The sequence below is a fragment of the Phyllopteryx taeniolatus genome, chromosome 7 (genome assembly GCF_024500385.1).
Source record: "Phyllopteryx taeniolatus isolate TA_2022b chromosome 7, UOR_Ptae_1.2, whole genome shotgun sequence".
In the NCBI taxonomy this organism is placed as follows: Eukaryota; Metazoa; Chordata; class Actinopteri; order Syngnathiformes; family Syngnathidae; genus Phyllopteryx; species Phyllopteryx taeniolatus.
In genome coordinates, this window is record NC_084508.1 from 13106005 (window position 1) to 13133744 (window position 27740).

Below are 27740 nucleotides of genomic sequence, written 5' to 3' on the forward strand. Positions count from 1 at the left end.
TACAGTGTACACACAAGTCCGAATTTGGAGTCTTCAGTGTAGTAGAAGAAGAAGAAGAGTAGTATTCGTTGTTCCCACAGAGCAGAGAGAATGCATGCATGTTGTTGTTGAATGCTCTCGATGCGTTGCTGCTTTGTGTGTGTTAAAGTAGCAATGATTTGAACATTTTGACATTACCTGTGTAAAGGACCTTTGGGTAACTCATCATACGATGTACAAAAGTCTAGTTTGAGTTTACTGGAGCACTAACTTTTGTTGCATTGTGTGATTAATGCTGGCTGGTTTCAAAAGCGTCTTGTCCTCCTAAATCAATAAGGGAGGAACTTTTGGACTCTAATGATTCTTCTTTTTCTCTGAAAGACTATTCAAAGTATTAAATGTCTTTTATCCACATGATTTATTCACTATAGCGTTGGTAAATTACCCTACAGATTTTAAGCCTTTCTGAATATGAGTGTTGTTTTAATCAATTGATTCAAAGTCCAAGTCTCCTGTTGGCGGCCTGTGAAGTAATGTCTCTTTTGTGTTGCCTTCACACCCACAGGATGTAACGATAAAGGAATTGGGTGCCGGAGCCAAAGTCAGACTCTATAAACCCGCTGATGAACCCAGTAAATCCCGCAAAGGAGCCAGAGCCAAACTGCCAAAGGTTGTTAGCTACTAATTGCTACATTTCGAGGGTCCATTCATGATATGGCGCCCCAGTGGCAGAAAGCAGGGATGCTCGGCTAATTAAAGCGGCACAGACACTGTTGTCCCGCAATGTTCCCAGGACAGCCTGTTCTTTTAAACTACTCATATTGGGAACAGCTTGCAAAGGGTCAATAATCATCTGCCTCTCACAGGCAAAGGTCACCGTCCATTCCGGCGGGATGGTGACAAGATTGATTTGTGGCATTTTACCCTCATTTTGGAATATCAATTCTCATCGGAGACACCCCGGAGAAAAACTTACATAATGCCTAATGAGCAACTGGAAACGCTCCAGCACTCCCAGAGCCTTTCATTTCCACCTCAATGCCGAATAGAGTATGCCCCTGCCCTTCTTCTTGCCTCATTACTGATCCGTTCTGATCGTTCTGCTGCGTATTCTGCTGATTCGAAATACCAAAGCCCTTCCATCGACCATTGCTTAGGTGCAAGGTTATGACACAAATCAGTCGATACGTTTACAGTATTTGGAAACATATGTACATGCTAATGTTTCTATATGTCCATCCATTCTTTTTCAAAACCGCTAGCCCTGTTCAGGGTAGCGGGGAGCTGGACCCTATCCCGACTATCTTAGGCGGAAAGGCAAAGGCAGAATGCGCAATCAGAGGGGACATGTAGAGATAGACAACCATTCACACTCGTAGTCACTAAGTGGGTTCATGCTGCCTGCATGAAAGTCAAGTGAGTGAACCACCTTACCGTCAGATACTATGCTTCTGTATTTGCAGTTCTCAATATTTGTGAGGCCTAATCATTACCGCTTCCCTCCATTATCAAGGCTAAACCCCTAAAGGAGACATAATATTAAATTTTAGCATAGTTATCACCCTCTCTAAACCGCCATGTTCAGAGCAGCCGGTTTAGGTGTGCTGTCTCATGCAAATAAGCAACTGTTTAGCCCATCCCCCTCTACTGCAGTGTGATCAACCATCCATCCATCCATTTTCCTCCGCTTATCTGAGGTCGGGTCGCGGGGGCAGCAGCCTCAGCAGGGAAGCCCAGACTTCCCTCTCTCCTGCCACTTCCTCCAGCTCTTCCGAGGGATCCTGAGGCGTTCCCAGGCCAGCCGAGAGACACAGTCCTGGGTCGTCCCCGGGGTCTCCTCCCGGTGGGACGTGCCCGGAACATCTCATCAGGGAGGCGTCCAGGAGACATCCTAATCAGATGCCCGAGCCGCCTCATCTGGCTCCTCTCAATGCGGAGGAGCAGCGGCTCTATTCTGAGCCCGTCCTGGATGACCGAGCTTCTCACCCTATCTCTAAGGGAGAGCCCGGACACCCTGAGGAGGAAACTCATTTTGGCCGCTTGTATCCGGGATCTTGTTCTTTCGGTCAGGACCCACAGCTCGTGACCATAAGTGAGGGTAGGAACATAGATCGACCGTTAAATCGAGAGCTTCGCCTTTCGGCTTCGCTCCTTCTTCACCACAACGGACCGATACAAAGTCCGCATCACTGCAGATGCTGCACCGATCCGCCTGTTGATCTCCCATTCCATTCTCCCCTCACTAGTGAACAAGACCCCAAGATATTTGAACTCCTCCACTTGGGGAAGGATCGCATCCCCGACCTGGAGAGGACACTTCACCCTTTTCCGACTGAGGACCATGGTCTCAGATTTGGAGGTGCTGATTCTCATACCACCCGCTTCACACTCGGCTGCAAACCGCACCAGTGAGAGTTGGAGATCACGGCTTGATGAAAGCTGGGCGGTGACTGAAGGCAGGGACCTAGGCGATCCGATCCCCGGCTACAGAAGCTGGCTCTAGGGATGTGATCAACCAAAAGTACAGCAGTGAAACCATGGATGTTTAAACCATGGAGTTCTGAGACAATAGCGAGAGGAGAGTCCCGAACAAGTTGGAAAGTCACTGATACAACAGGGTGTTAGTGAATGGTTAGTTATGAATTTTATTTTGCCAAGTTATGGGTGGGAGACTCAAACTCCAGAAACCCAAATATGTGTATGTAGTAGTAGTTCAGGATCAATTCCCACGTAATGTCCTCTTAACATTCTCTCTGTGATTGGCTCGTGATCACCCCAGGGTGTCAGGCAGCTGGTATAGATAGACTCAAGCATCTACTGTGACTATATGCTGGATAAACTCTACAGAAAATTGATGCATGGACACTGAGAGAATCATCTCACTACCACACTTGTCCTGGCAAAAGTGCTTGGTGAGTGTCTAAAACAAGTTTGACTCATTTCCACAACATATTTCATCAGGGTGGAAGATTCCCGCGACACTTCACTCTCCCCCCTGCACTCGCACTCTGGGCGCCATCCAACTCAAACGTGAACTCAGAAAACCCAAAAGATGCTGCACACTGACGGAAAGTTAGTAAACACAACACGCCCTGAATGAAAGAGTTCCTTGGACGTCGGATCAGAACTGAGCTGGTCCAGCAAACTATGGCAAACCTTATTGCTTCGGGTCAATGAGTTTCATGTAATAACCAATCCTTTACTAAACAGAATATACCCTATGCTGTGTCGCGTATGATATGATATTATATAGTCCTACAATTTCTGACCTACAACTGCTTTTCCGGTTTCTTTTCATTACATCTCACCTTTACGATTTGTTAATGCAACTCATTATAAAGCGGTTGCTGGGCAGGGCCTCGCAGCTGTCTAATTAACATCCTATGACCTGGGCCAGGATATGATGCGTACCTGCCTCTTGTAAACACTGGGTGTGTGTTTTCCCCTCTCAATCATGTTGTACTTTAACATAGTATGTCAAAAGAAAAACACATCAAGGAGGTTGTTATTTTTAGCAACTTTCGCCATCATGTGACACTTTGTTTCTTTAGCTGGTGTGGTTGCTTTGGTTTGACGTCTGTTTCGCTATATTTCCTGCTTTAGTTGACTTTTTAAGCCACTATACAGGTACACAGTGGTTAAAGTATTTGTTGCAAGATATGGTCGGCTTACAGAAGGAGGATAAGCGGTAAAGAAAATGGATGGATGGATGTTGCATTTTAGTGCCTTTGAATAAACGGGCATGCCTAAGTGGTTAGCACATCTGCCTCTCTTTTCTAAGGTGGGGTTCAAAGTCGGGCTCTGGCCTTCCTGTGTTGAATTTGCATGTTCTCCACATGCTTGCATGGGTTTTCTCCAGGTACTGCGGTTTCCTCCCACATTCCAAAAACATGCATGTTAGGTTCATTGAGGACTAAATTTTCCTTAGGGGTAAATGTTTGTTTGTCTATATGTGCCCTGCGATTGGCTGGTGACTAGTCTATGGTGTACCTCACCTCACCTTTTGCCCAAAGTCAGTTGGGAAAGGTTCTTTCACACCCGTGATTCTAGTCAGGACGAGCAGTATAGATAAATAGATGGATAGATGAAAGCGTTTCAAATTTCAACAGTAATGCTAACATCAAGGCTAGTGCTAATATAAAACAAGAGGTGTCCTGGATGGTGCAGCAATATTAAGATTGCTCAAATTGGTCACCATGGCAATGACAAAAAGAGAATCATCCTTTTTTTTTTGAAGCATTTATTTTGGGATACAATTATTAATAAATACCAGATAGGTTAACTCACAGCTGAGGTAATGGTTGTTAACAACCATTAGGACGTAGAAACCCAAAGCCTTGGTGTTTGTGTGCGTTTGAGTGTATGTTTGTATACGTTTGAGCATGTGTGCACAGGCAAGGCAGGAACGTCTTTCTTCGGGCACTTTGAACATGTAAGCGATACGCTGACAGACTGTCTTGGTTCTAACAAGGGTTTCCGAAAAAAGCACATCAATCTCAAGTTGAAGGCTCGTTCATCATAATCTTTAACTGAAGACACCCACTGTTCTTTTTGTTTTTGGTTTGTTTTCGATCTCTTCTGTCCAACTCATCGCACTCCCTCATCAAATGCCACTTTTCCTCCCAGCGGCCTCTTCCCTCAGCTGTTCCATGCCACTGTTCCGCTGGGATTGATACAATATTTTCCAACCCTCAATTAGCACAGTGCTTGTTGACTAATTCCAACTGTTTTTGCACCTGAGAGGGCGCTGGAAAAACTGAGTGGGGTGGAGGCAAGGGCAACGAGACCCATAACGGTGCAAGGCCGGAGACAGAGGATGGGTCGACTTCTAAGCAGCTGTTGTGGAAGCAAAGGATCTCTGCCTTTGTCGTGAGTACGTCTGGTATCCGATTCACTGCTTTGGTCATTAAATATGTACGACCTCCCACTACAATCTTCAGCCACGTCACTGTATCAGTATCAAGAAATCATGTGGGTCAAGAGGTTATAAGTCTGATTGAAATTTAGAAAAATTGATTATAGCTAAATAAACAGCTTCATGTGGTATTTTGAGATGCAACCGCATGTTCCAATTAAGCTTTTGGCAAGACCGCCGGGGTTTTGGCGCAAGGCTCAACTTGCCGTACACGCCCTCCGAGAGAAGGGGTCTTTATAGCAAAGGAAATGAGAGGATGACGGCTAAAGTGCGTGAAGCATACTGAAACCAACACCACCAACGCTTGAGTGACATGAGCGTGGCTAAAACACTATGGTGAAGGTTAAAACTGAGGGTTTCGGTAAGTTAGGGCACAGGTGTCAAACTCAAGGCCCAAGGGCCAGATCTGGCCCGCCACATCATTTTATGTGGCCCTTGAAAGCAAATGATTTGCGTCAACCTCCATGATTCTTGCTAAAATCTGTACCAAAATTTAAAATTGTCATATTTAATAAATAATAATGTTGAAATATTACAAGCATTTTTGTTTTTTGGTACCAAAACCCTTTTTTACAGTAAATAAATTGAACAGTAGTTGAACAAACTATTATCCTTAACTGTTGATTTCAAAACTAGTTATCCATCAATTTGTTGGCACGTTGGACGACTGGTTAGAGCGTCAGCCTCACAGTTCTGAGGGCCCGGGTTCAATCCCCGGCCCTGCCTGTGTGGAGTTTGCATGTTCTCCCCGTGCCTGCGTGGGTTTTCTCCGGGCACTCCGGTTTCCTCCCACATCCCAAAAGCATGCATTTATTGGAGACTCTAAATTGCCCGTAGGTGTGACTGTGAGTGCGAATGGTTGTTTGTTTGTATGTGCCCTGCGATTGGCTGGCAACCAGTTCAGGGTGTACCCCGCCTCCTGCCCGATGACAGCTGGGATAGGCTCCAACACGCCCGCGACCCTAGTGAGGAGAAGCGGCTCAGAAAATGGATGGATGAATGTATGTAATAATATGATGAAGCGATTAAACATTTATATGGTTTCACGGTCATAACAGCCCTTTGAGGGAAACCATAACGACAACGTGGCCCACGACATAAATTAATTTGACAACTGTGGTTTAGGGGATAGGGTTAGTGTGGGGTCAGGTGCAAGGTTTGGGTGGTTTGGGTGGTTTGGGTCTGGGTTTAACTTTAGAGTACTGTTGTTTTAGGGTTTGAGTAAAGCAGGGTTGGTGCTTGGTTAGAGTTACTATTGTCAGGGGCACCAACCATTTAGGTAGGTTTTACATCAGAAATACTTTACACTATGTTATTGTTTGATGCCAGCCATGCCCAATAGGGTGTTTTAGTGACAAACGTTGGCCACTTCCACTTTTTTTTTAACAAATAAAGTGATTGTAACACAAATTTCTTTTAACACCGATACACTGATTTGTCACAAAAATAAGACTTTCCAAAAATAAGACTTTTGAAGGCATTAGAAAATTAAATCATCGATCTCATCTTACCTTAATGTCATAGTGACCTAAAAATAAGTGCAGTGGGAGCCCAGGAACAGTTATTTCCGACTTTCAGACACATTTCAGACAAATAATGAGAATGACTTGCTGTGGCGAGACAAAATTCGCCAAAACAACTTGAAGCCTCATCTTGATTTTATCTTTTATTTTTTTTATTTTTTATTTTTTATCGCGACACAGAACATTTGTTATACTTACAAAGTATAGATTGTTGCTGATGTTATTCTGCATAATATTTATGGTGACTGCAGGGGAGGCAACTACAGTATGTCGGACAGATTGTGCTGTTTTTCTTTCAAATATGTATGGTTATATTTAATACAGAGTAGTGATTTAAAATGGATGTCTACTGTACGTATGAACTTGCCAATTATTTTAATTTGTCTATAGGGCAAAACTAATTCTGCTCCATACGTCGCGCAAACGTTTGACATAACAACGAAACCGACGTACATTAACAAACAGACAGGATCAGATCTGTTTCTGCATTTGCTACCTAGATACAAATGTACATCGGTTGTAAAGTTTGTAAAACAAATTGCACGTGTGTTGTTTTTTCCACTTCTAATTAGCAAAGGGAGGAAATACGAAAACCATCATGCATTGAACAGATTCATCATCACTAGATGAACAGACAAAGAGTGGAAGAGGTCTCTCTTGTAAATTCTTGTAAAAAAAAATAAATAATAAAATAAAAGAATGATTTTACATTCCTAGCCATGCTTCCTTAAATGTTTACACAGGTCATCCAAATGGTATCTGCTCTGCATGTTAGGACACCACAACTGAAATAGTATCTTATGGTACCTGGAAACAATACATTGATGAGTGAGTGTGCATGACTTTGAATGCAAAAGACACAACCCTCAACTTCCCAATTTAACACCGTCAATATCTCACCTCAACTTGACTTTCAAACACGGTTGTGTAGCTGTGACTCTTGCAGGTGCTTCTTTTGGACAGGTGAGCAAATGTCACTCACAACTTGGAACAGTGGCAACAAGCCTGTGAGGGACTTTAACACAACAGCTGCTCCTTCCTCTCCACCTCGGTAGCCATGTGGAAAAACTCTGACTCATCCAGTCGTGTTAAAAAAGAGCCATTAACAAATACATAAATATTACAGTCCGAGGCATTGCAGCGAGCCCCGCCTGTCAGTCAGGGAGTGACGGACATGCAGGCGAGGTCAGCTCATGAGTCAGCTCCTCTGACCTGGTCAAATGTCTGAAAGACATCCATTGATGGACACAATGAGGTGCAGCCGCTGCACTTCTCAGGTGTCCTCCAAACCGCAAACTCTGCATGCACACAACAACCTGTCTGGCTCAAGCTGGACCTCATACATACCAATTTTTATGTACAGTACTATGTAAAAAACTCTTTTGTAAAAAAGATTTTGACACAAGGACAAATACAGCTAGTTAGCAACAATTCAAGTTCCATACCATTTAGTTTTAAAGAGAGGTCACTTTAACCTTGATAGCTTTAATAACTTTTTTTTTTTAGCTCAAGTCCCCAATTATTTATGTATTTTTTATTATTTTTTTAAATACCACATATTGTGCATTTTCTTTTACATATTTAACTAAACTAATAATAAAGGCACAGATTTACTACAATGGGAAATGCTGGCCTAGAAAGCATTTGAATGAAAACTACAAAACAATTCCATAGCAAGGTCGCTATATTGCTAGACTTTTAAACAGTACAGTATACATGTAGAGTTTGAACCGACAGGAAGCATGCAAATCCACATTCAGACCTGTTTCCTCAGCATCCTCATCAAAAATGTGATCCCCACGTCACATGAATAGGCCTTATAGTGTGTGTTTCTGTGTATACCTGCTACTCACAATTGATGAACTTTCATCATAGTTTTGACAAGTTAATGCCTGGGGACCCTTTTTTTTCTTTGCCAACTGATGCCCAACGTCTGAAGAAAATGCACCACCGGTTGTCCCATGAGCCTAAATCCACACCGGAGTGAGCCTGTCTTACCTAGCAACCTGTGTCTCCTGCTCTAAACACAACACAAGAAACTGAGCAGTGATATAGCTGCAGGATATTCCTATGAACGGCAGTAAAAGAGAGCAGATATGAAAGTCCGACCATAAAAATAAAACGTCACAAGTCATCAATGCTGCGTTAGCAACTTACTGTCAGCATAGTTTTTCCGGCGCGTGCCGTCCACCTTGCCCGTTTTGTCAATGCACAGGAAGAACTTGTTGGCCGAGTAAAGCCGCCGCAGCCGCACGTCGCCCTCCAGGTGATTGTAACTTCTCGTGTGCCTCTCCAACGTCCACGAGCAGTTTGTGCCACCCGCCAGAACCTGCAGGGGCTCGTGCCCTAGCCCAGGGTGGCAGGCCCCAGACACGGCACCGGCGGCGGCCAGCAGCAAGGACAGGCATGCCAGGCAGAAGGAGGCCGTGCCGGGCAGCGGGCCAGGCTGTCGCCTGGCGGAGGCCGCGGCGTCAGGAGCGGGTTCAGGAGGATGGAGGTGAGCGACGGAGGGCGTCCATCTGCACATGGTGGGTCACACTCCCAGGGTGCACCTTAATGTGCAAGCTGTAGGCATGCTGATGGGTGGGAGACGTCCCAGTGAGAGAGTCCTGAGGAGAGAGGGCAGCCACTCACAGCAGACGCCCTGGATGTTGAGCTTTGATTCGGGTGACAAAAGAGCTTCCTACAGCAACGATCTTGTCAAAGTTCCTCCAGAGGTCGTCATCTTGTCTGGCTTTCTCCACTTCTTTCACATATCTTCATTTGATGAAAGCTCCACTCTCCTCCTCGCAGTGAAGCCTGCCTTCCCGTTCCTAAGATAAAAGTCCTGAAGGATGATGCTTGTGTGTTTGTTTGTTTGTTCGTGTCTGTGCGTGCACCTTGCGATGGTCTGCTCTTTCCAGCTGGGGAGGAACAAGGTCCCTGTCTGAGATGCAGACCCGTGGCAGGGAGGGAGTTGAATGAGGGTTGATGACTGACTGACTGACTGTGTGTGTGCGTGTTAGTGTGCGTTACCAAGAGAGGGAGGGAGAGACCCGGTGTGGGAGTGTGCGTCTGTATGTGTCAGAGCGAGCGGCAGCCGGCGAGTGTGTGTCAGCTCGCTCACACGGGGCAGTGAAGCAGTACGCTCTGACGCGCTGCTGCGTGCGGCTCAGCCAGGCAACGCTCTGGGAGCAGCGGCTGACTTGCCCTGGATTTTATCCTGGGCAGGGCTAGCAAAATCCAAAGAAGGGTGGGTGGGGAGATGCAGGGGGGCTGATTGAAAAGAGAGGGTTGAGGGGGCGGGGCCTCCAAACTCATTCATAACCATTTTAAAACAAAGAAGAAATATACTCTTGTATGTGAATTTGCCATGTTTTTCATTAGTTTAGGCCATGTACACATGAACACAGATATTTTTGAATATGTACTTTTGACTTTTGGTCCAAATGCAAACATATTTTTTTGTCCTTAAAAATTAGCTATTTGGCTTGTATCACTTAAAATGTCTGACATTATATCATTTATTCAGTAGGGCGAGGACGTTAATTTTGAAAGATTTATAGAAAAAAATAACATGAATACAAATAACTTTTTTTTTCATTTTTGTATTTCCTTACCAGTCATACCAATGGAATTTATAATCTTCAATGAACCTAGCATGCATGTTTTTGGATTGTGGGAGGAAGCTGGAGGATCAGGAGAAACCCCACGCAAGCACAAAAAAGATATGCAAACTCCGTCCACAAAGGCAAGAGTGAGATTAAAACCCAGATGCGCTAACTACATGCTCCATCCTGCCACCCTGCTGTACATGTAAATGTACTGATTGTTTACTTTCCTTTTGCTTTTTGTGTGCATGGCTACAGACACCTGGTATTACTTATACCCCCCTCCATCCCTAACGCCATGACCTCCACAGTCTCCCCACAATGTGAAGGGCGAACTGTTTTGTAGCACGTTCATATCAGCTCCGTTACCATCCACAGAGACGCTTTGGAGACGAATCTTGAATGACACCTCGCTGATCTTTTCTTCTCCAGATCAAATCTTTGTTTTATGGCCGCCACTTTCCGATCATCAAGAGGCCGCTAACGCAGAGCAGGCTGGCCGGCCGAGTGTCGGCGAGCTAGTCCAGACAAAAGCCTGAAAGACGTCCCGATCACCCGTATTAATATTTCAGCAAAACACTCCCTCTGATCTTTGCCGATTTTAATTTGGTCAAAGGGAGCAGAAATGACAAAAACCTTTTCTGTTATTACCTCCATGTTTTAATTGCTTTTTGTTTTGTTAGTTTGCAGGAGTATGCAAAAACCACTAAAATGACTTCCACAAAACTTTGTGGAGGGCCATGGCCAAGGATGTTTTTATTTTTTATTTATTTGACATATTTTCTTTGTGAATAATTAATAACATTACACATTTTAATGATTCATTCGACCATTTCCAAAGCGTATAAATGCATACAATTTTGTTCGACGCAGGTTTGTGTTGTGGTAAGTGCCATACTGTGTACAATATACAGTAATTCCATTGAACAAAAAAAGCTATTTGAATGAAGATCAAGTCAAATGTTTATTTCACATCATTTTGCCAAAAATCTGACCCCTAGCATGAAATAAATTCCTTTTCTATTATGTCTTAATTCAAAATGCAAACATATCAGGTTGAACGGGTACTTATGAGTGTCCACTGTATCCTTGTGTGTGTGTGTGTGTGTGTGTGTGTGTGTGTGTGTGTGTGTGTGTGTCATGTGAAGGATCCGAAAACATCAACTCTTTGATAGGGAGGTGGTCGTCAGTAATGGTGGGGGGAACATAAGCCTGATCTGGTTTTACGTAACTGAACTGCTTGGTGGACTAACTCGCAATAATGTACAATAATAATATTGTCATTATTGTGATATTTTAAAGATACCGCAGTTATGTGGTATTATGTGATATAGCAGTTATGTGTACTGCTCTTTTTTTGGAAGGGGGGGACATCTAGGATACATCACCATAGCGAAAGTAGGTGTGACAATAACAAAACTATGGCAGTCACGCCTATAACTCATTGCATGCCAATTGGATGGCTGCTTATGACACAGTTTTACAAAACATCTCACCACTCTTCTATAATATTGTCACACAACTTGAAGTGGCACAAGCGTGGAGAAAAAAAAAAGGTATTCGAAATTGCTGGTGAAGTTTAGGAAGGGTTCAATGTTAGTGCATCAAATGGAGACTTGATGAAGAAGTCGTGGTAGCTCGTCTTTAAATGGCGCAAACGCTTCAAGAGTGGCTGCGAGGCGATGGAGGATGAATTGCCTTCCACGATAAAGATGCCTTAATATAGACAGAGTGATGAAGCTAGTGAAAATTATTGCAGAGGAGCTGAACCTGAACAAGAAATCAATGCCGACCATCTCGGTGCTGGGGATGCGGTGCCCAAGCTTTTTGACGAGAGGGGGCCAGCCTTCAGTCTCATACAGAACAATTAATGACTTTCTATGATTGAATTTTAAAAAATGTTTTTTTTTTTTTAAAAGCACTGCTAAGTGTTTCATAAGAACACAACACATGACTCGACATGTCATTAAGTGCGCTAGGCCCTTAGAGGAAACGTGGCTTTAATAGCCTCAATGTCACTGGCCTTTAGTTTGTCAAGTGAGGTGAAAACAAGCAATTAACCTCTTCGTGGGGATGCAGAGTTGAAAGATGTTCACGTGAGGTTTCTCGGTTAGTGATGGTAATTAGCTCCTTCTAAAGGGATCCTTTGAGCGGCACCCTGAGGCCAAACTCCACCAGTGCTGGAAGTGTGTTGCAGGCCCTATTTCTCGTACGGAAAGAGTTGACAGTCATTTCACACTCCTTTGCATGTTTACTACCCCCCCCCCCCACACACACACACACACACACACCCCTCTTCAACAACAACGCACACCTCACCCCCCTCAAACGTGTTGTCTACCTTGCCTCCATTTAAGACATCATAAAAATAAAACCATGATAAAATGACGGGTCTACCAAAAACCCCTTGAAGTGACTAACCTACAACCTGTGTGCCATGTGAGAGAACATTTGATCCGGCCCGTCATTCAATTATGAAAACTGTTTGTGAAAATATAATATAGACTTACAATAGTTACAGCTGCACAATATAATGGGCTGTATCAAAAATCTTGCCTTGACAAAGATAATGATGCTTAATTTACTTCTTGTAGCTAATAGAGACAAATTGCTGACTCACTAGAAGCTTGTGGCATATATTCCCAATGGGCCCCAGTTGTCGGTCATAAGATCTCAAAGTCCATTAGCCTCCTTTTGTTTCTTACTTTGGGTTAGTCTGTCGAGAGACAGACAGTCATTAAGCTCAAATCAATGGCAAAAAGGTGAAATTTGATCATGTCTGCATTGCAAACCACGGCTAGCTAGTACTCTCGCTAAGGTGCTGAGACATGCGTAAAAGTCTGACAGTAAAAGGTTGACAATCCTTTACTTCATTCACACCTTTATTATATGTATAGTTAGTTACAATGAAAATACGTCTTACTGAGAAGACATTTTAATGACACCAAAAACATCATCAGAATTGGTCTTGGAAGTCTCAACATTAACTCTGGGCACATATTTTTGGTTTTTCTTTGTTGTTTTTTGTGACTCTAATGAAATGTATTTTCAAAGAATTAGCAACCTTAACAAGATGGTTAAGGTTAAGAGAAGAAGACTGTGAGAAAGAAAATAGACAGAAAGGGATATGAACTAAGCAAACTGACATCCAAAGCAGTAAGCATACTACTACTACTCTCCTTCGGATTTTAGGTAAGTTTCAGTTTCGTTAAACTGCAGAAAGAGTATTACTAAGTAGTCGGCATGCCTATTGTATGGTGAAATTTGGAGAGTTGGTAGTCTGCTGGTTTATATTTATTGGTTACCTGAAATAATGTTTTTTTTCCAAGAGCATCCGACAATGTTTGAGGTCCCACTGTACATAATTACAATGATAAAATGTTCTATTGATGCTACTTTTGCATCCCCACATCACAGCCGTTGAAGCAGTGAAAAGTATAACTTTCACACAATCCATTATTCAAGATGCTCGCTTATGATGTACGTATTCATGATTAAATTACCAAATTTTTAAACTTCCAATGGAACTGCACACCGATAACAGACGGCGAATGCGTGACTACGGCTAGTGAAAACACTTCTTAAAATCTAAGATTTAATCTAAAAATCATACAAAAACACCAGTGTACAAAGTTTACTTTGTCTTATGATCAGTTTCCACTTCTGCTAGCTGCAGACAAAATGATCTTATTTTGAACTATGTACAACTTTCATTCAGGTTTGCCGCATCCCGAGCGCCACCCACTCGCCTGAGTAGGATGCTCTCAAGTGGAGGAACCTAATCTTTTCCCAGCAGGGATCCAAGCGCCTCTGTAAGTGTATGAATGGAGATAATATCTCTATAATGAGGCCTGTTTTGTAGCATCAAAGTCCTTAAAAAGGGCTGAAATCCGACCCCCCGCCTGGTCCTGACAATCCCTCAGTAGCAGCGGCCTTTTATTAATTGTTTTGTCTGCCTGCTAAATCGCTCGCTTTGCTGGTGTGTTTACGTTTTAGCTGCTTACCCTTGACCTAGCATGTTGCAGGTTTGCGCCGCGCTGGGTGTAGTTGTGCTGGTAAGCCTCGCGCAGAACAGAACAGTCGACACTGTAACTAAACGACCGGTGAACACATGATTTATGATGTAGTGCTTAACGTACTTCCGTTGTTTGCCAATAGTGTCCATCTTCTTCTCGCTGTGAAAAGTGAAGACTCACACCTCTGTGTAAGAGCCAATCACCGTTATTTTGTTTTAATGAACCAACTTCCTACGACCTCAGAAAATAAATGTTAGTGTTTGGAGTATAGTTGCACAATACCCTGTAAAATTTGGTGTTTCATAGTTTGTACAGTTCCCATACAGGTACATTACTCACTTGTAATAATTTATTTTGCATTGGTATCCCTTTATTATTTTTTTCTGTAATGCTCTATATTGTTATTCCTAATTACACTATCTTGGCATCCACGTGGACAGCAAAGTAGGAAGTAAATTGTACAGGGAAAACCTGTTTCCCTACTGTTCTTGAGCTCAGTGTAAATTGTAATTTCCCTGAACCATACCCGCAGAACAAAATCGGGCAGCTAGATTTCCAGAGAAAGTGACAACTTTACAACATAGTTTCAGAGCCGTAGCAGAGGCGAGATAACGGGACACTTGACACTCTTCCCACGCATTTGTGTTGAAAGCAATTGTCGCTGTCCGTATTTCATACATTACTGGCATCATTGCGTATGTATTTAATTGCGTTATTACGGGATGCCATGTGAGAGCGTGCACAGTCACACTGGGTTTCTGCGTGAGGAAGCAAAGACTGCTTTTTGCAGGATAGTCTCATGTACCTACTTTGCAGGATCTTTGTATGAAAAACTAATGCCACAAGTCTCATTGGACCGCCTTATTATTTGATTAGGGCACAAATTTACTGTGGCAATGATTCGATATCTTGGTGACAACATTTATTCCCATCAAGCACCAGTTCGCAAGTCCTTGAAGCATTTGTCCTGGGGATGATGGGAGACTTCTTTTTTGATGGGGTTAAGGTCTGGTCTCTGTGGTGGTCAACCCATATGTGGAACAGATGTCTGATGTCTCCTGCTCCCGGAATTCTGGAATTGTCATTGATGGTGAAATCTGTTCATTCTTTCAATTGACCTGTTTTTGTTGGATACATAACATTACCAAATCTGACTTTTCTACTAACTTGTAATTTCCACCAAGGGATTAATAAAGGATCTGTCTGTCTGTCTATCTGTCAATGGCTATACTGCCACCTTTACACTCCAGACACTGCAACACTGTATTTTATTATCCACCTTAGTTGTTTTCCTAGCCAATAATTAAAAACTTCCTTTAACTGAGTAACATAATATATCTATTTACTGCACCACTTCAATAGTTTATTGCCATCTGAATCATATTCATTAGTGCAATAATTATCCAGTGGAAAGCTTTCGTTGGTAGTTGCATGATCAAATTTAGGTGCCATTGTATCTAATAGTAAATATTTCTTCATCCTGACAATGACGGCACCATATTTAACCACTAAAGTGTCGATATGGCTAATGGATGAATGCTGACTTTGACCTGCCATCACTTACCACTGAGTGACAAGTGATGCTGTCCAATTCAAATGCATTTGTAGACACACAATTGACACAACCTCAACCAATTTCAAATGACTCACTTAGTGATATGGGTTGGGAACCCTACTAAGTAGAGTGTGAGTCACAACAGTCCCGGAAAGATTCCTTCAGTCTCACTGTAATGGGCTGCATCAGTCATTAAGTGTGTAATGTGATGAGTTATATTTTATAATTGCAGTTTGTTTGAAAGTTTAGACAGAATGTACAAATCCTAAATGTGCTGCTTGTCTCTTGAGCCCCACTAAGCTGGACTGTGATGCAGTGGAATTACCGGTATGGGGAAATCAGCTGATATTAATAACATTAAAGGACATCAGTACAGTCAGCAAAATATTTTATTGGGTAGAGAAAATTTAATATTGATGTATTTTTAAATATCTGTTCAGTTGGGCTGCACAGTAGAATAGTGGGACCCTCATAGAATAGTAGTCCCGGGAATCAAATCTTGACTCAGGCCTTCCTGTGTGGAGTTTGCATGTTTAGGTTAAATGAAGACTCTAATTTTCGATAGATGTTAATGTCAATAGTTGTTTGTCTCTATGTGCCCTGTTATTGGCTGGTGACCGTTCCAGGGTTTACTTTGCCCCTTGCTTAAAGGTCCCGTATTTTGGCTATTTAGACCTCCATAGAGTGACTGTCTAACATGGACTTAGAATAAAAGTGTCAATTTAAATGAAACAAAAAACACCTTGGTTTTGTCATATGAGTGTCCAGAAAAGGCCCCTCTGACAGCTACTTCTGTTTGACCCAGTTTTGTATCCGCTTTGTCCATATTTGGCTAAAATCGCCCTCTTTCCTCTGATTGGTTGCCTCAGAAGACCCACTTGTGAGAGCACATGCGTTTGTTATGTTGACAGCGCAGGCTCGGGAGCGGAGACGTAGGCGGAGATCTTCGTTAGTGACGTAGACAAGCTTGAGAAATTTGAATGACCTGATTTCAGGTCTCTCGACAGAAAACGTCTGGAAGTCAACGCGTGGACAATTTTAATTCATATTTCACGTTTACTGAGGCATCATAGAGACAATATCACATTCCAAATACTAGAAAAAGTTGGTTTGGCAAAATACGGGACCTTTAAAGTTAACTGGGTGAGGGTGATTTTTTTTTTCTCTCTCAAAATGTTTCTAATAACATACTATTGTCAACAATAAAAGCTTTGTTCATCCATACCTGCATCCTTTGCTAATTTATCCTCCTTTTATTTCTCTTTCTTTCAAAATCGTGCACCTGATGGTTTTGACCTTTTCCTCTCTGTTTACGATAAATAATCTATATTTCTAATCACTCCCCAAGAATTATCCTCCACATTAGCAATCTCTACTCACATCTCTTCTTCAACTCTACGACTCTCAACACGTGTTTTTCATGTCCTAAATGTATATTTCGTCATAGTGGCTGTTTGTGGTTATACTACAGTGGCTCCAAGTACTGGAGACAAATTAAGGCTGAGTCTGACTCCACAAGGGGGTGCAAATTCCCAATACAAATGCCAATGATTTATACGTCATGATGACAATAGAAAACAATTTCATAGCATAGCATTATGCTGGCGGAACACATAACAGAAACCGACACTGAGGATAAGTACAATAGAAAATGGATGCATTCAAATAACATGGTGATTTATTAAGTAGTAATCCCATTTCAAGGGAACTGTCAAAAGCATAAGCATAACCTGATATCAGCATACATCTAATTGTGGGATGTGTCTGTGCATGAAAGCAGCAATACCTTGCATCGCTGGGTTCTGTGGAAAAATGCTGGATCTTCGGTAATGCCTCTGATGCGTCAATTTTGCTGGATCTCTGTGACACAGAGGCTAAAGTGAAGAACCACGGGGTCATTGTGTCCTCATGACAAAGGTCAGTGACTCCATGTAAGTGGCTGCGGCGTCATGCGTCACACACAAACAACGTAGCAGAGGCCTTTAGCAAGCATCCCCAAGAATAAGACTCTCCATGTTACTGTGGCCAGGTGAAGCCGCTCAAAGAGAGCCCTCTCTGCATCTGTTAAACAAATAAGGAGCCCCTACAAAGGTGTGCACAAGAATCCACATGATCAAAGTGTACCAGAATGGCAGCCTTGTCCCAGCTCAGCCATTATCAGGCCTCATGAATGCTTGTCTTCTCCTCTTTTGTCGGCCCGGGCATTGACAGTCACTCACCCGGCAATGACTGTCACACCAGCGCAAAAAGCCAGCCGCCGACAGGGGCCGACCACATCAAACGAGGCTGTCAAAGAGGTAGTGGTGGGGGATGGGGGCGCTCGTGAACCGTGGCAACAAACACCTCCCTATCCTCACCTAGGGCTCAGCAGCAGACACCCACCGCTGTGCTCTGAGCCGCTGCCTCCGCTGAGAAAAGATGTACTGCCAGGACCTCATTTCCCTTGCAGGAACTCCCCCCGTTGCCCTCCTGGCCCTTTCTCCCTCTGTCAAGTAGCGCTTGTGTTAACCTCCAGCCTAGTGAGACACAAAGGAGCGCTAAAGTGTTTAAGAATGCTTTATGGATGCATGACAAGAGGGAGGGCGACTGCCGGGGGTCAGAAAGTATACAGGATGTGAATGTGTCAGGGTTCTGGTGGCAGGGAGGACCCAAGTGCAGAAACGATAATGAACAATAAGATTAAAATGACGGACGTTTATTGCACAACAGGTGGTGGAAGGGTTAATGCTGGTTGGGGAAAAAAGATCTGGGAGCTGAATCTGGGTGGACAGGGCGCTTGGAACAAGCAGGCTTGCAGGGTACGTGGACAAGGCAGCGGCTTGAGCAAAAGAGCAAGAAACAAGTCAGGCTTGGGATTGAAAGTATTTTTTTAGTGATGTTACGGTCTGTGTCGAGGCTTCAAAGTGTGTGTCGAGTAATCAGCAAAAATACTGGCGAAGTGTGGTTCGGAGTATGGTTTGATGACGTAAGCGATGACGTTCGAACCTTCCTGAAGCACCGTACCACGTGACTGAGCCAGGAAGTGCTTTGCTGTTTGGCGTGTGAACCGCGTGTCATTTGAAATATAAGGCACAGCAAAACGCAATGGAGTCGACCCGCACATCTTGTGCTTAGTTTGGTTGGTGTTTGGTTAGTTATTTGCGAGTGTTTAAAAGATGGAACCAGCGACAAAAAAGAACGTTTTCCCCTGTTTGGGAGTACTTTGACTTGATCACTCCCAATAAGGTTTGTCTTATATAGTAATTATAAAATTGCACGTCTACTCAGTGCTCACAAAGTATAAACCATTTTGTGTGTGTGTGTTTGTGTTTGTGTGTGTGTGTTTGCCACAGGTGAAGTGGGTACAGTGGGAATACATCAGCCATGCTCAGGCACCACAGAGCCCTGCATCAGCTGGTTCAAGCTCTGGTAAGCTATTTTGGGTGCAATGGAAGTACTACACATTATACTTTGTCACTGCCTGAGAAAATGAAGACATTTGTATATGTACTTCACATCTGAGCTTATAACGTTATTTGAATTGTCTTTTGTTGAGCCGTATGCTTTTAAGTTATTCTTTTGTTTTTCAGGTGAGAAGTCTGATATAACGGAGGCATTGATTGCCGTGGTAGTGGAGGATTTTCTGCCATTCTCTATTGGAGATGGGAGTGGGTTCCAAAATTTTGTGAAATCACTGAACCCATCTTATGTACCCCCTACTCGCCAGGTGTGAATTTAAATATATTGAGTCCAAGTGGTTCTACTATTGCTTGTGAATTGTATTTATTGCTTTGATTTTCATCTTGTATTTAGGCCCTGAAAGCGATGGTGGAAAAAAAAATATGATGATTCGAAGGAGAAGGCTAAAGCCGCTGTAATGAAAGCATCATCAGTGAGCCTTACTTCAGACACCTCCATCAACACTGATGCATTCCGTGCCGTCACTGGCCAGTTTGTCGATGAAAATATCATGTTATCGTCTGTTGTGTTAGGTGTTACGCACTTTCCACAATCACACACTGCCTTAAATTTGGCCAGTGTAAAAAAAAGACCTTCTTGCACAGTGGGGCATCAGTAACAAGGTCACCTGCCTAGTCACGCATGGAGCTGCCGATATGGGTGCATGCGCTAAAGAAATGGGAGTTCGCCATGTCATCTGTCTGGCACATTCATTAAATCTGATTGTCAAAAAAGCACTTAATTCTCACGAACTATCCGAAATAAGGGACAAAAGCAGGAATTTTGTTGGATATTTCAAGGGCAGCACTACTGCAAAGGTAAAAAAAATGTCACCCTCATCTTTGTCTCTCTCTCTCTCTCACACACACACACACATGTATATGTATGGATAAATAAGAATAATTTGGTGTTCAACTGCAAATGGGTCGGCCTGTTCTCAGACTGATCCAGGAGGTGGAGACATGTTGGAATAGTACATTTAATATGCTCCAGAGACTTCTTCACGAAAGGGAACCGGTTGGTGCAGCCCTGGCTGGCTTGAATACTGACATTGCTCCTCTTTCTTCCCAGCATTTCAACATAATTTCAGATCCTTTAAAAGTTCTGGCACCGTTCAATGATGCAACAATTGCGTTATCAGAGGAAAAGCGTGTGTCTGGGTCTCAAGTCATCCCTATGGCTGGCCATGCTCCATCATGCTCTGCAAGAAGAGGAAATAAATGTGGGCACTCCAGAGGGCATGGCATTAGTGGGGTGTCTTCAAAAACTCTTCAATTTGCAATCTCAAAGTATTTTATCTCTCAGCACTATACTGGATCCAAGACTTTAAAAACTACCGTATTTTCACGACCATAAAGCGCACGTAAAAGTATTAAATTTTCACCAAAATGGACGGGGCTCCACTTGACTTTTTTCTTTTTTTTTTTTACTTTTTTTTGACCGCTTGACTGACTGGGAGCATTTCCTGCCGACACGCTGCTTATACAGAGGAAAAGCGGACGTGGCTGAGGACAGCATGCGGACATAAAGGGGGAAGGGTGCGTGAAGGAGGACGCTAAAGCCACACCCCCAGTAGGTATATGGCGCCGGGGTGTGCATTGTGCAAAACAACATCAGTTTGGTTTGGGACCCCCAAAAATGGCACCTAGAAGAGACATGCTTACGAGGAATGGGAATCGAGCAGCCGCGAGAGAATTCAAGATCAACGAATCCATGGTTCGCAACCGGAGGAAGCAGGAAAACGAGCTTCGCCAACTCAAGAAGACGAAGCTGAGTTTCTGCGGGAAAAAAAGAAAAACAAAACGCGGAAACAAGGCGAGGTGGCCCGAGTTGGAAGACCAACTCGAGCAATGGATTAATGAGCAAACAACAGCCGGGAGAAGCGTCTCAAGTCACCATTCGACTGAGTCCAATAACTCTGCCATGTGCAGCAAGTGAGGAAGCTTGCCATCATTCCGGGAGGCTTGACGAACCGCTGGACATCCGTGTAAACAGGGCGTTCAAAGTGAAGTTGCGAGCGGCGTGGGAGCCATGGATGACAGATGGCGAACGCAGTTTTACTAAGACTAGGAGGCAGCGCCGGGCGAGTTGCGCCACAATTTGTGCATGGATTGTGGATGCTTGGGCTAACGTCTCTGCTTGCACTGTTGTTCGAGCTTTCGTAAAAGCCGGCATCATTTCTGAGGAGCCGCATGGCAACGAGACTGACTCCGACGAGTACGAGAGGGAACCTGCTGTGTTTGATTGAGAACTTGCCCAGCTGTTCATTTTGAATACAGAAGATGAGGACTTTGATGGATTTGTGAGTACATTGTTAAATACTTCAATGAAGTACAACCGAACTCAGGTTTGCTCCCACTGCCTTTTTAAAAACATTGTTTTAGTGTGCATGCATGCTACCGTATGTTTTAAGCTAGCTTATGTTTTTACCATGCCTGCGCCCAATAATACGGTGCGCCCTATGTATGTGTTAAATATAGAAATAGAACCCGTAACTGAGACTGTGCCTTTTAGTACGGTGCGCCTTATGGTCGTGAAAATACGGTAGGCTTCTTCAGTCCACACAAAGCTGCTGAGGCAGAAAGACGACTGACCTCTGAATGTGCTTCAGGTATAAGATGCGCTTCAGCCGCTACTTCAGCTTCAACATTGCCATCTGAACTTTCACAGTCACAAACACAAGGTAATGTATATGGTATATGAACATTTATGTTTCTATATAGTGACTTAGACTGTTTTTCTCTCTCAGGAAGCAAACTGTGGCATCGCCTGGACAGATCCATTCAGCAAAGTATAACTCCCACATCTACATCACTGACAGTAAATGCAACAATCGAAGTACAGAAATACCTGGCAGAACAAAACATAGACAGATAGGAGTACTGCAGTCCTGGAGAAAGCAAAGAAATTATTTTCCAAATTTATTCACACTGGCTGTTATGTACCTTTCCACTCAAGCTTCATCTGTGCCTTGTGAGAGGATTTTTTCCAAAGCAGGATAAATCCTCACAAAAAAGCGGAACCGCCTTCGTCCTGGCTCTATAGAAAAACTACTTTAAAAAAAATTAAAACCAATGAACAATATTGGGGTTTTAATTATCTTTATTTAATTACAAACACTACGACAAGTAACAAAAGTGCATTCCTATTTCTAATACTGTGTTTCACTGTGCTCCTATAACTTGTTTTGTAGGTGGCAACTAGACTGTAGTATATTTTATTGACCTCTTGATGGCGCCATAGAGTAAATGATTCCTAATGAAGTGTCGGTACATATGCCGACACAGTTGACCTTACGAGTTGTATCGATGCTTCATCTCATCATCACTTTTTTTTACAAATGGGCTGAGTGGCTGGATGTCCGAACTTGTCATAGAGAGTTGACAATCTGGCAGCGTGGTGGAGTCCAAGGCCATCTTAAGAAGGGCAGCTGATTGGAGATGGGGTACAGCTGCTGAGTGATTTCAACTCACCACTCCTGCAAGGACTCACACAAGTGTGCTGAGACAGCAGACCTCACAGAATGAGATGAATTCACTTTTGCTTTACTGCTGAGTCACACTTGAGTTGAGCTTTGGGATGTTTCCAACCCCGCCGATGCAAAAAAGACGGCTGTCAGGCTAGCCGCCGTTGTTTTTTTCTTTTTCCCACAGTGATTAAAGAGTACAGTTGAACTGGTTGACTTCCAATTTGAATTAATTTGTACCAGACTAACATGAAATTGCACGCATATTTTTTTTAAGTAACAGTGTAACATTTGTCAATTCAAACTAAAATAAAGTAAAACTACTTACCAAGATGCCTGACAGAGGACACATAATAGTGAAGGAACAGGAAAGCGTTGCTCTGCCAGCTTCTGTTCTCACACTTCTTCTCTGCCATCTATAGAACTCTACAGATCTTTTGGCATCGCAAAAAGCTATAGAAAAACCCCCCACAATTGTCATTAATCCATTAGAGACATATTTATGATAAAACTAAATGCATCTTTAAGTAAAACTACTCATCATTTAAGAGGATGACAAACGATGGAAACGGAACAAGAAGGTGTTTGTAGAGCAATACTGTCACCTGGTGGAGTATAATATGTATTGCTGGGATGAATAGGTGTATCAGAGGAGAATTCGTGATGGCATCTGCTCGGTACAGTGAATTTGTGTATGTAATTCACATTCAATTAATTGGATTGCTCATATTTTACTGTGCGGCTAGACTCTTAAGTTAAATTTAGTGTTCTATGGTTATCATCACACACCACAAAAAAAAAAAGGGACAAAACAGAAAATGCTAAAAACAGCGTTAATCCTTTAGATGCACGTTGAGGTGAAGTTTTTATCTTTTGAGACAAAAAGTTCTACGACTTTTCTGGTCCTAATGTATGTGACTTACATGTAATGGATGTTTCAAGCTTCTGTGCTCACACAAAATGAAAGACTGCAGGACAATTGCAAGAGAAAACTCAAGTGGGAAGATTTGATCACTGTTTACAAATAAAGGCCCAAGTCTTGGGATGGCTCGAGAATCATTATACAACAACATTTACTCATATACATACACACATATATAAAATACAAAGGTGCCCTACCAGTCGGAGATGTATTCCGCCCCTCGCCCAAAAATCAGCTGGGATAGGCTCCTGCTTGCTCGTTTCACTACAAATATAGATGATGTAATAATAGAGGTGAAACGACTACAGTAATCGATTAATCGACAACTATTTTGATAATAGATCAATTGTTTAGACTAAATGATTTATCGATTAGTTGAGAGTCTACGGGGTCTATTTTCGTAGACTGCGAAACATGCACCAGGGCACAAATGGAGGCGTATCTTGATTTTTGTGCAAGTTCAAGGCTCGCTGGTGTGTTTGCCAAATTGGCAGACCGGTCTTGGAGGGGCTGTAGATACTGTACATGACTACGTCTGTGGACATATTTAAGTCACCAGTGGTTTTCACCATCTCATTCTGTATTTAATAAGGCTACCCAGTAACGTTCAATGCTCCAGTCACGCATGGATCTTAGAGAGATGTCTCCATGCGAGACTATTGGGCCCCTTTTCACGGGGAATGAAAAAGAACACTTCGATTGGAAAGGACTGAAGTCGGCGGTGACGACGCCCACACCAGCACAGACGTCTCACTTTCAAATGCGCCGGGGATACGCCGGTCCACGAAATTACCAAAACTGAGTCTAGCCCACCTCGCAGCACTGCTTTTGCACTAGTCACGAAAATAGAGCCCCTCAAAGTCATTTTTGTCGCAGGCCACATTGTAGTTATGGTTTCTGTCACAGAGCCGTTACGACTGCGAAACCATATACAGTACACCAATATTTAATCGCCTCATATTAAATATACACAACAAATTGATGGATGGGTTTTAGTAACAAAAAATGCTTGCAATATCTCAACGTTATCTTACATATTACAATGTGGCGGCCAGAACTTACCCCAACCCTTGAGTTTGACACCTGTATCATAAGGGGTCGAATACTCTTTTAAATGTTAATTTTGTAAGATTCTTTCTTAACTTAACTGGTTTGCTTTCAATTGCTTTGAGCGACACTGACACCTGTAGGTCGAACACAGTTCAGCATTCCTATCATGAAACGAAAGACTTGCAAATGTTAAATGCTTGGAGAACAAAAGGTAGTTGAGATGGGACGAACAAACACGTAAATGTAACTGTGTCACAACAACAGCAACAACAACAACAACAACGTATCAATGGCTCTGCGATCATCTAGCTATGTCTGTATGAATGACGATAGCTCTACCTCGCGCTAGCTTGGTCTGATTTAAAATGGCGCCCTAGTGTCGGCATGTAATGCGGTTATTCCATGTCAACATGTCACTTCTCAGAGTTTGTGCCTTCGTCAAGTGTCTTCATCGGCGCAGTTTGCTGGAAAAGTGTGCGTCTCGCGCCCCTCTTGCAGAATGCTGTCAGCGGTGTCTGGCGGTGAGAAATGGGGCAGGTAGGCTACTAGTAGGAGAGGCGACTGATATTTAGTTTGCTTTTTACGACTAATGTTGTGGCTGATAGCATTGTGTGATTTTCATTTACAGATATTTTACTCAATGTTTAATATGCTCTCAAGCGAAAAACTATATCAGATAAACTGACAGAAAAGAAACTATGTACGATATCAACTTGAGTAACTTCGACCACTTAAAGTGAAAAGACACGCTACCTATCATGAATACAAACCAAGGTTTGGGTTTGTCGTATGCTGCTTATTATTATTACTTATTTTCCCCAGACACTCATTTGCAACCGCATCGAAGAAACGTCTCATTTTCAGTCCGGAAGACAGAAGATCCAAAGAAACGTGTTGTGGAACAAACTCAGCTGTTAGATGGTAAGCCTTTTCACACAATTATGTGCAATCATTTTTCCTGATCCTGAAATGTGATGCCAAATGTGTATTAGCATGGTAGGTAAATGTAAGAGGACAGTAACACTTCTAATTTCACCATATTTTTAATTTGAAGGCCCCATATTTTGGCTACTTAGACCTTCATTCCAATAATTCTCTAACATGGAATTTGTATAAAGGTGTAAAGTTCATTTAAAAAAACACCTTGGTTTTGTCATAAGAGTGTCCAGAAAAGGCCCCTCTGACAGCCACTTCTGTTTGACCCAATTTTGTATCTGCTTTATCCGGAGAGGTCGGTAGAGATCTTCGCTAGTGACGTAGATAAGCTGGAGAAATTTGAATGACCTAATTTCAGGCCTCTTGGCAGAAACACGTCTGGAACTCAGGAATGCGTGGACGATTTTAATTCATATTTCACATGTTTCCTAATACTAGAAAAAGTTGGTTTGGTAAATTATGGGACCTTTAAAGTGGTTATAATTCCTCAAATTAAAATACACTGCACTTTATAATGTATATGTTTTGTGTTATCACTGCACACACACAGAACCAAATTACACACTTGCAGGCTTGCAAGTGGAGATGTGAGAGTGAAAGGGTCACGCAAATAGGGCTGCACCTCTTGAGCTAGAGGAGTGGGGACAGTAGCCAGGAATCGGATTAGCATCTCTCCAACAACTAGTTGCCATTTTTTCATTTTGTCCACAGCGAGACATGAACTGCGATCCAATGATTCCAAAACCTAAGTTCTTACAGATGCGCGACTGCCGCCCAATGTTCATACCTTTATGTCTTATTTGTTAAGAGTTTTTCCCGACAACCACCGGAACCAGAAGCAAAATGGTGCATTAAAGTAACCGTCTCGACAACAGGAAACAAGACCAATATTTGCAGCGCAAAAAGTAAATAGAAATACTTTTCCGTGGCACAAGTTGTCCTCAATAGGATTGTGGGGGAGCTCAAAATTTTGAGATAAAGATACAGTGAATGTTTTCTCCTCATGCACCCTTTCAAGGATGTTACTTGTTAATGCATTGCTGTCCTCATTTTATTCATCTAGAATGGATGACTCCATTCCATCCATTTTCCGTAGCACTTGGCCTCATTAGGGTCACTGGTGAGCTGGAGCCTATCCCAGCTGACTGTGGGCAAGAGGCGGGCTACACCTTAAACTTGTCACCAGTCAATCACATTGCACATATAGACATACAACCTTTCACTTTCACAGTTACAAATATGGCCGATTATTTGGAAATACAAGTGTTTATTTTTATTTTCCATTTGTTCCTCTAAGTGCTAGAGGCCAGGATCCAGCAACTTCAACCTGAAAGTCTTCTTGATGTCCAAAAAGCAAACGTGGAGTTTCTTCAAGCCCCCTCATCAGGGAGCCACATTTCCTCTGTCAAAACTCCTAACACACCTCCAGAGAGGCCAGATGTTTCCAAATCGGCGCAGAATGTCGTTAGGGAACCCTCTAAATCCCAGCCCACTCGCTGGATGGAAAAATTAACTAAGGAGAAGAAAAGCAAAATGAAAAAACGGCAGCACCTCCGTGAGAAGCTGCAGAAGAACGTCAAGGAGAAAGTGGCAGGAAAGCACCCCGGTGGTAAGGGCAACCCTAAACTTCCTGGCACAAGTTACAAAACGATATCGAGCAAAAACCCTGCTGGCTTGGCTGAGAAGAGCAACGTGAATGCCAACGTTCAGGCTGCATCACAAAAAGCCCCCAAAAGCAAACGAAAGAACCCTAAGAATAAACCTCCCAGTGCAAAGAACCAGGTGACCGATGAGGAGCTTGCACAGGTGGAGGAACTGGAAAGGAGGCTCAGCCAGCAAGCCAGCCCGTGGTCCTGCCTGAGTCAACCGGAGCATCCGCTGCAGGCCACGGAAGGAGCTGTAGGGAACACCCGCTCTTGCATCTTCTCTTGGCTGGAGGCGTGTGTGTTTGCGGGGGACATTGAACGAGCGCACAGTTTCCTGCTCAGCCAACACAGAGTTCGGAGTCGGCGGGCAGTTCTCGACACGGACGTTTACAACATCATGCTGCGAGTCTGGGCCAAAAAGGTATAGTGAAAAGTCATGTTAATTTTTAATGATAATCCAGTATGTACAGAGTAGACCCACCAATGATAGGTGAAACTCCGCATTATACACTTGGCGAGAAACTCTTTGGTACCTCTCTGTTGTGAAAGGGGGTGGGGGGCACTAAAATCACTTGAATAACAAAAGTAAGAATGAATGTAAAATTACTGAAAATGAGTCAATGAATAGTCTGCATTGTTTTATTTTTGTGATCCAATGGAATTATCTTACAAACCAGTCTAATGAAAATGGCCTGGACCAAAAT

At 43.0% G+C, this 27740-nt stretch overlaps 2 protein-coding genes and 1 long non-coding RNA gene across 7 annotated transcripts in view; 2 read left to right on the plus strand and 1 right to left on the minus strand.

Moving 5' to 3' along the window:
- fgf22 (fibroblast growth factor 22) overlaps positions 1-9566 on the minus strand; it is a 41970-nt gene extending 32404 nt beyond the window's left edge. Inside the window, exon 1 of the mRNA XM_061779344.1 lies at positions 8575-9566. Coding sequence (XP_061635328.1) covers positions 8575-8944 — 370 coding nt within the window. The 5' untranslated portion in view covers positions 8945-9566. The remainder of the gene's footprint in view (positions 1-8574) is intronic.
- Positions 9567-18400: 8834 nt separating this feature from the next.
- Positions 18401-19843, plus strand: LOC133481323 (uncharacterized). The gene is made up of 4 exons (XR_009789517.1): positions 18401-18803; positions 18911-18986; positions 19148-19284; positions 19371-19843. It is a non-coding gene; the product is annotated as an uncharacterized LOC133481323 (long non-coding RNA).
- Positions 19844-24819: 4976 nt separating this feature from the next.
- polrmt (polymerase (RNA) mitochondrial (DNA directed)) overlaps positions 24820-27740 on the plus strand; it is a 43389-nt gene continuing 40468 nt past the window's right edge. For all 5 annotated transcript variants that reach the window (XM_061779374.1, XM_061779373.1, XM_061779375.1 and 2 more), the window contains exons 1-3: positions 24820-24991; positions 25277-25375; positions 26688-27457. In XM_061779374.1, the coding sequence (XP_061635358.1) occupies positions 24844-24991; positions 25277-25375; positions 26688-27457 (1017 nt within the window). In that variant the 5' untranslated portion in view covers positions 24820-24843. The remainder of the gene's footprint in view (positions 24992-25276; positions 25376-26687; positions 27458-27740) is intronic.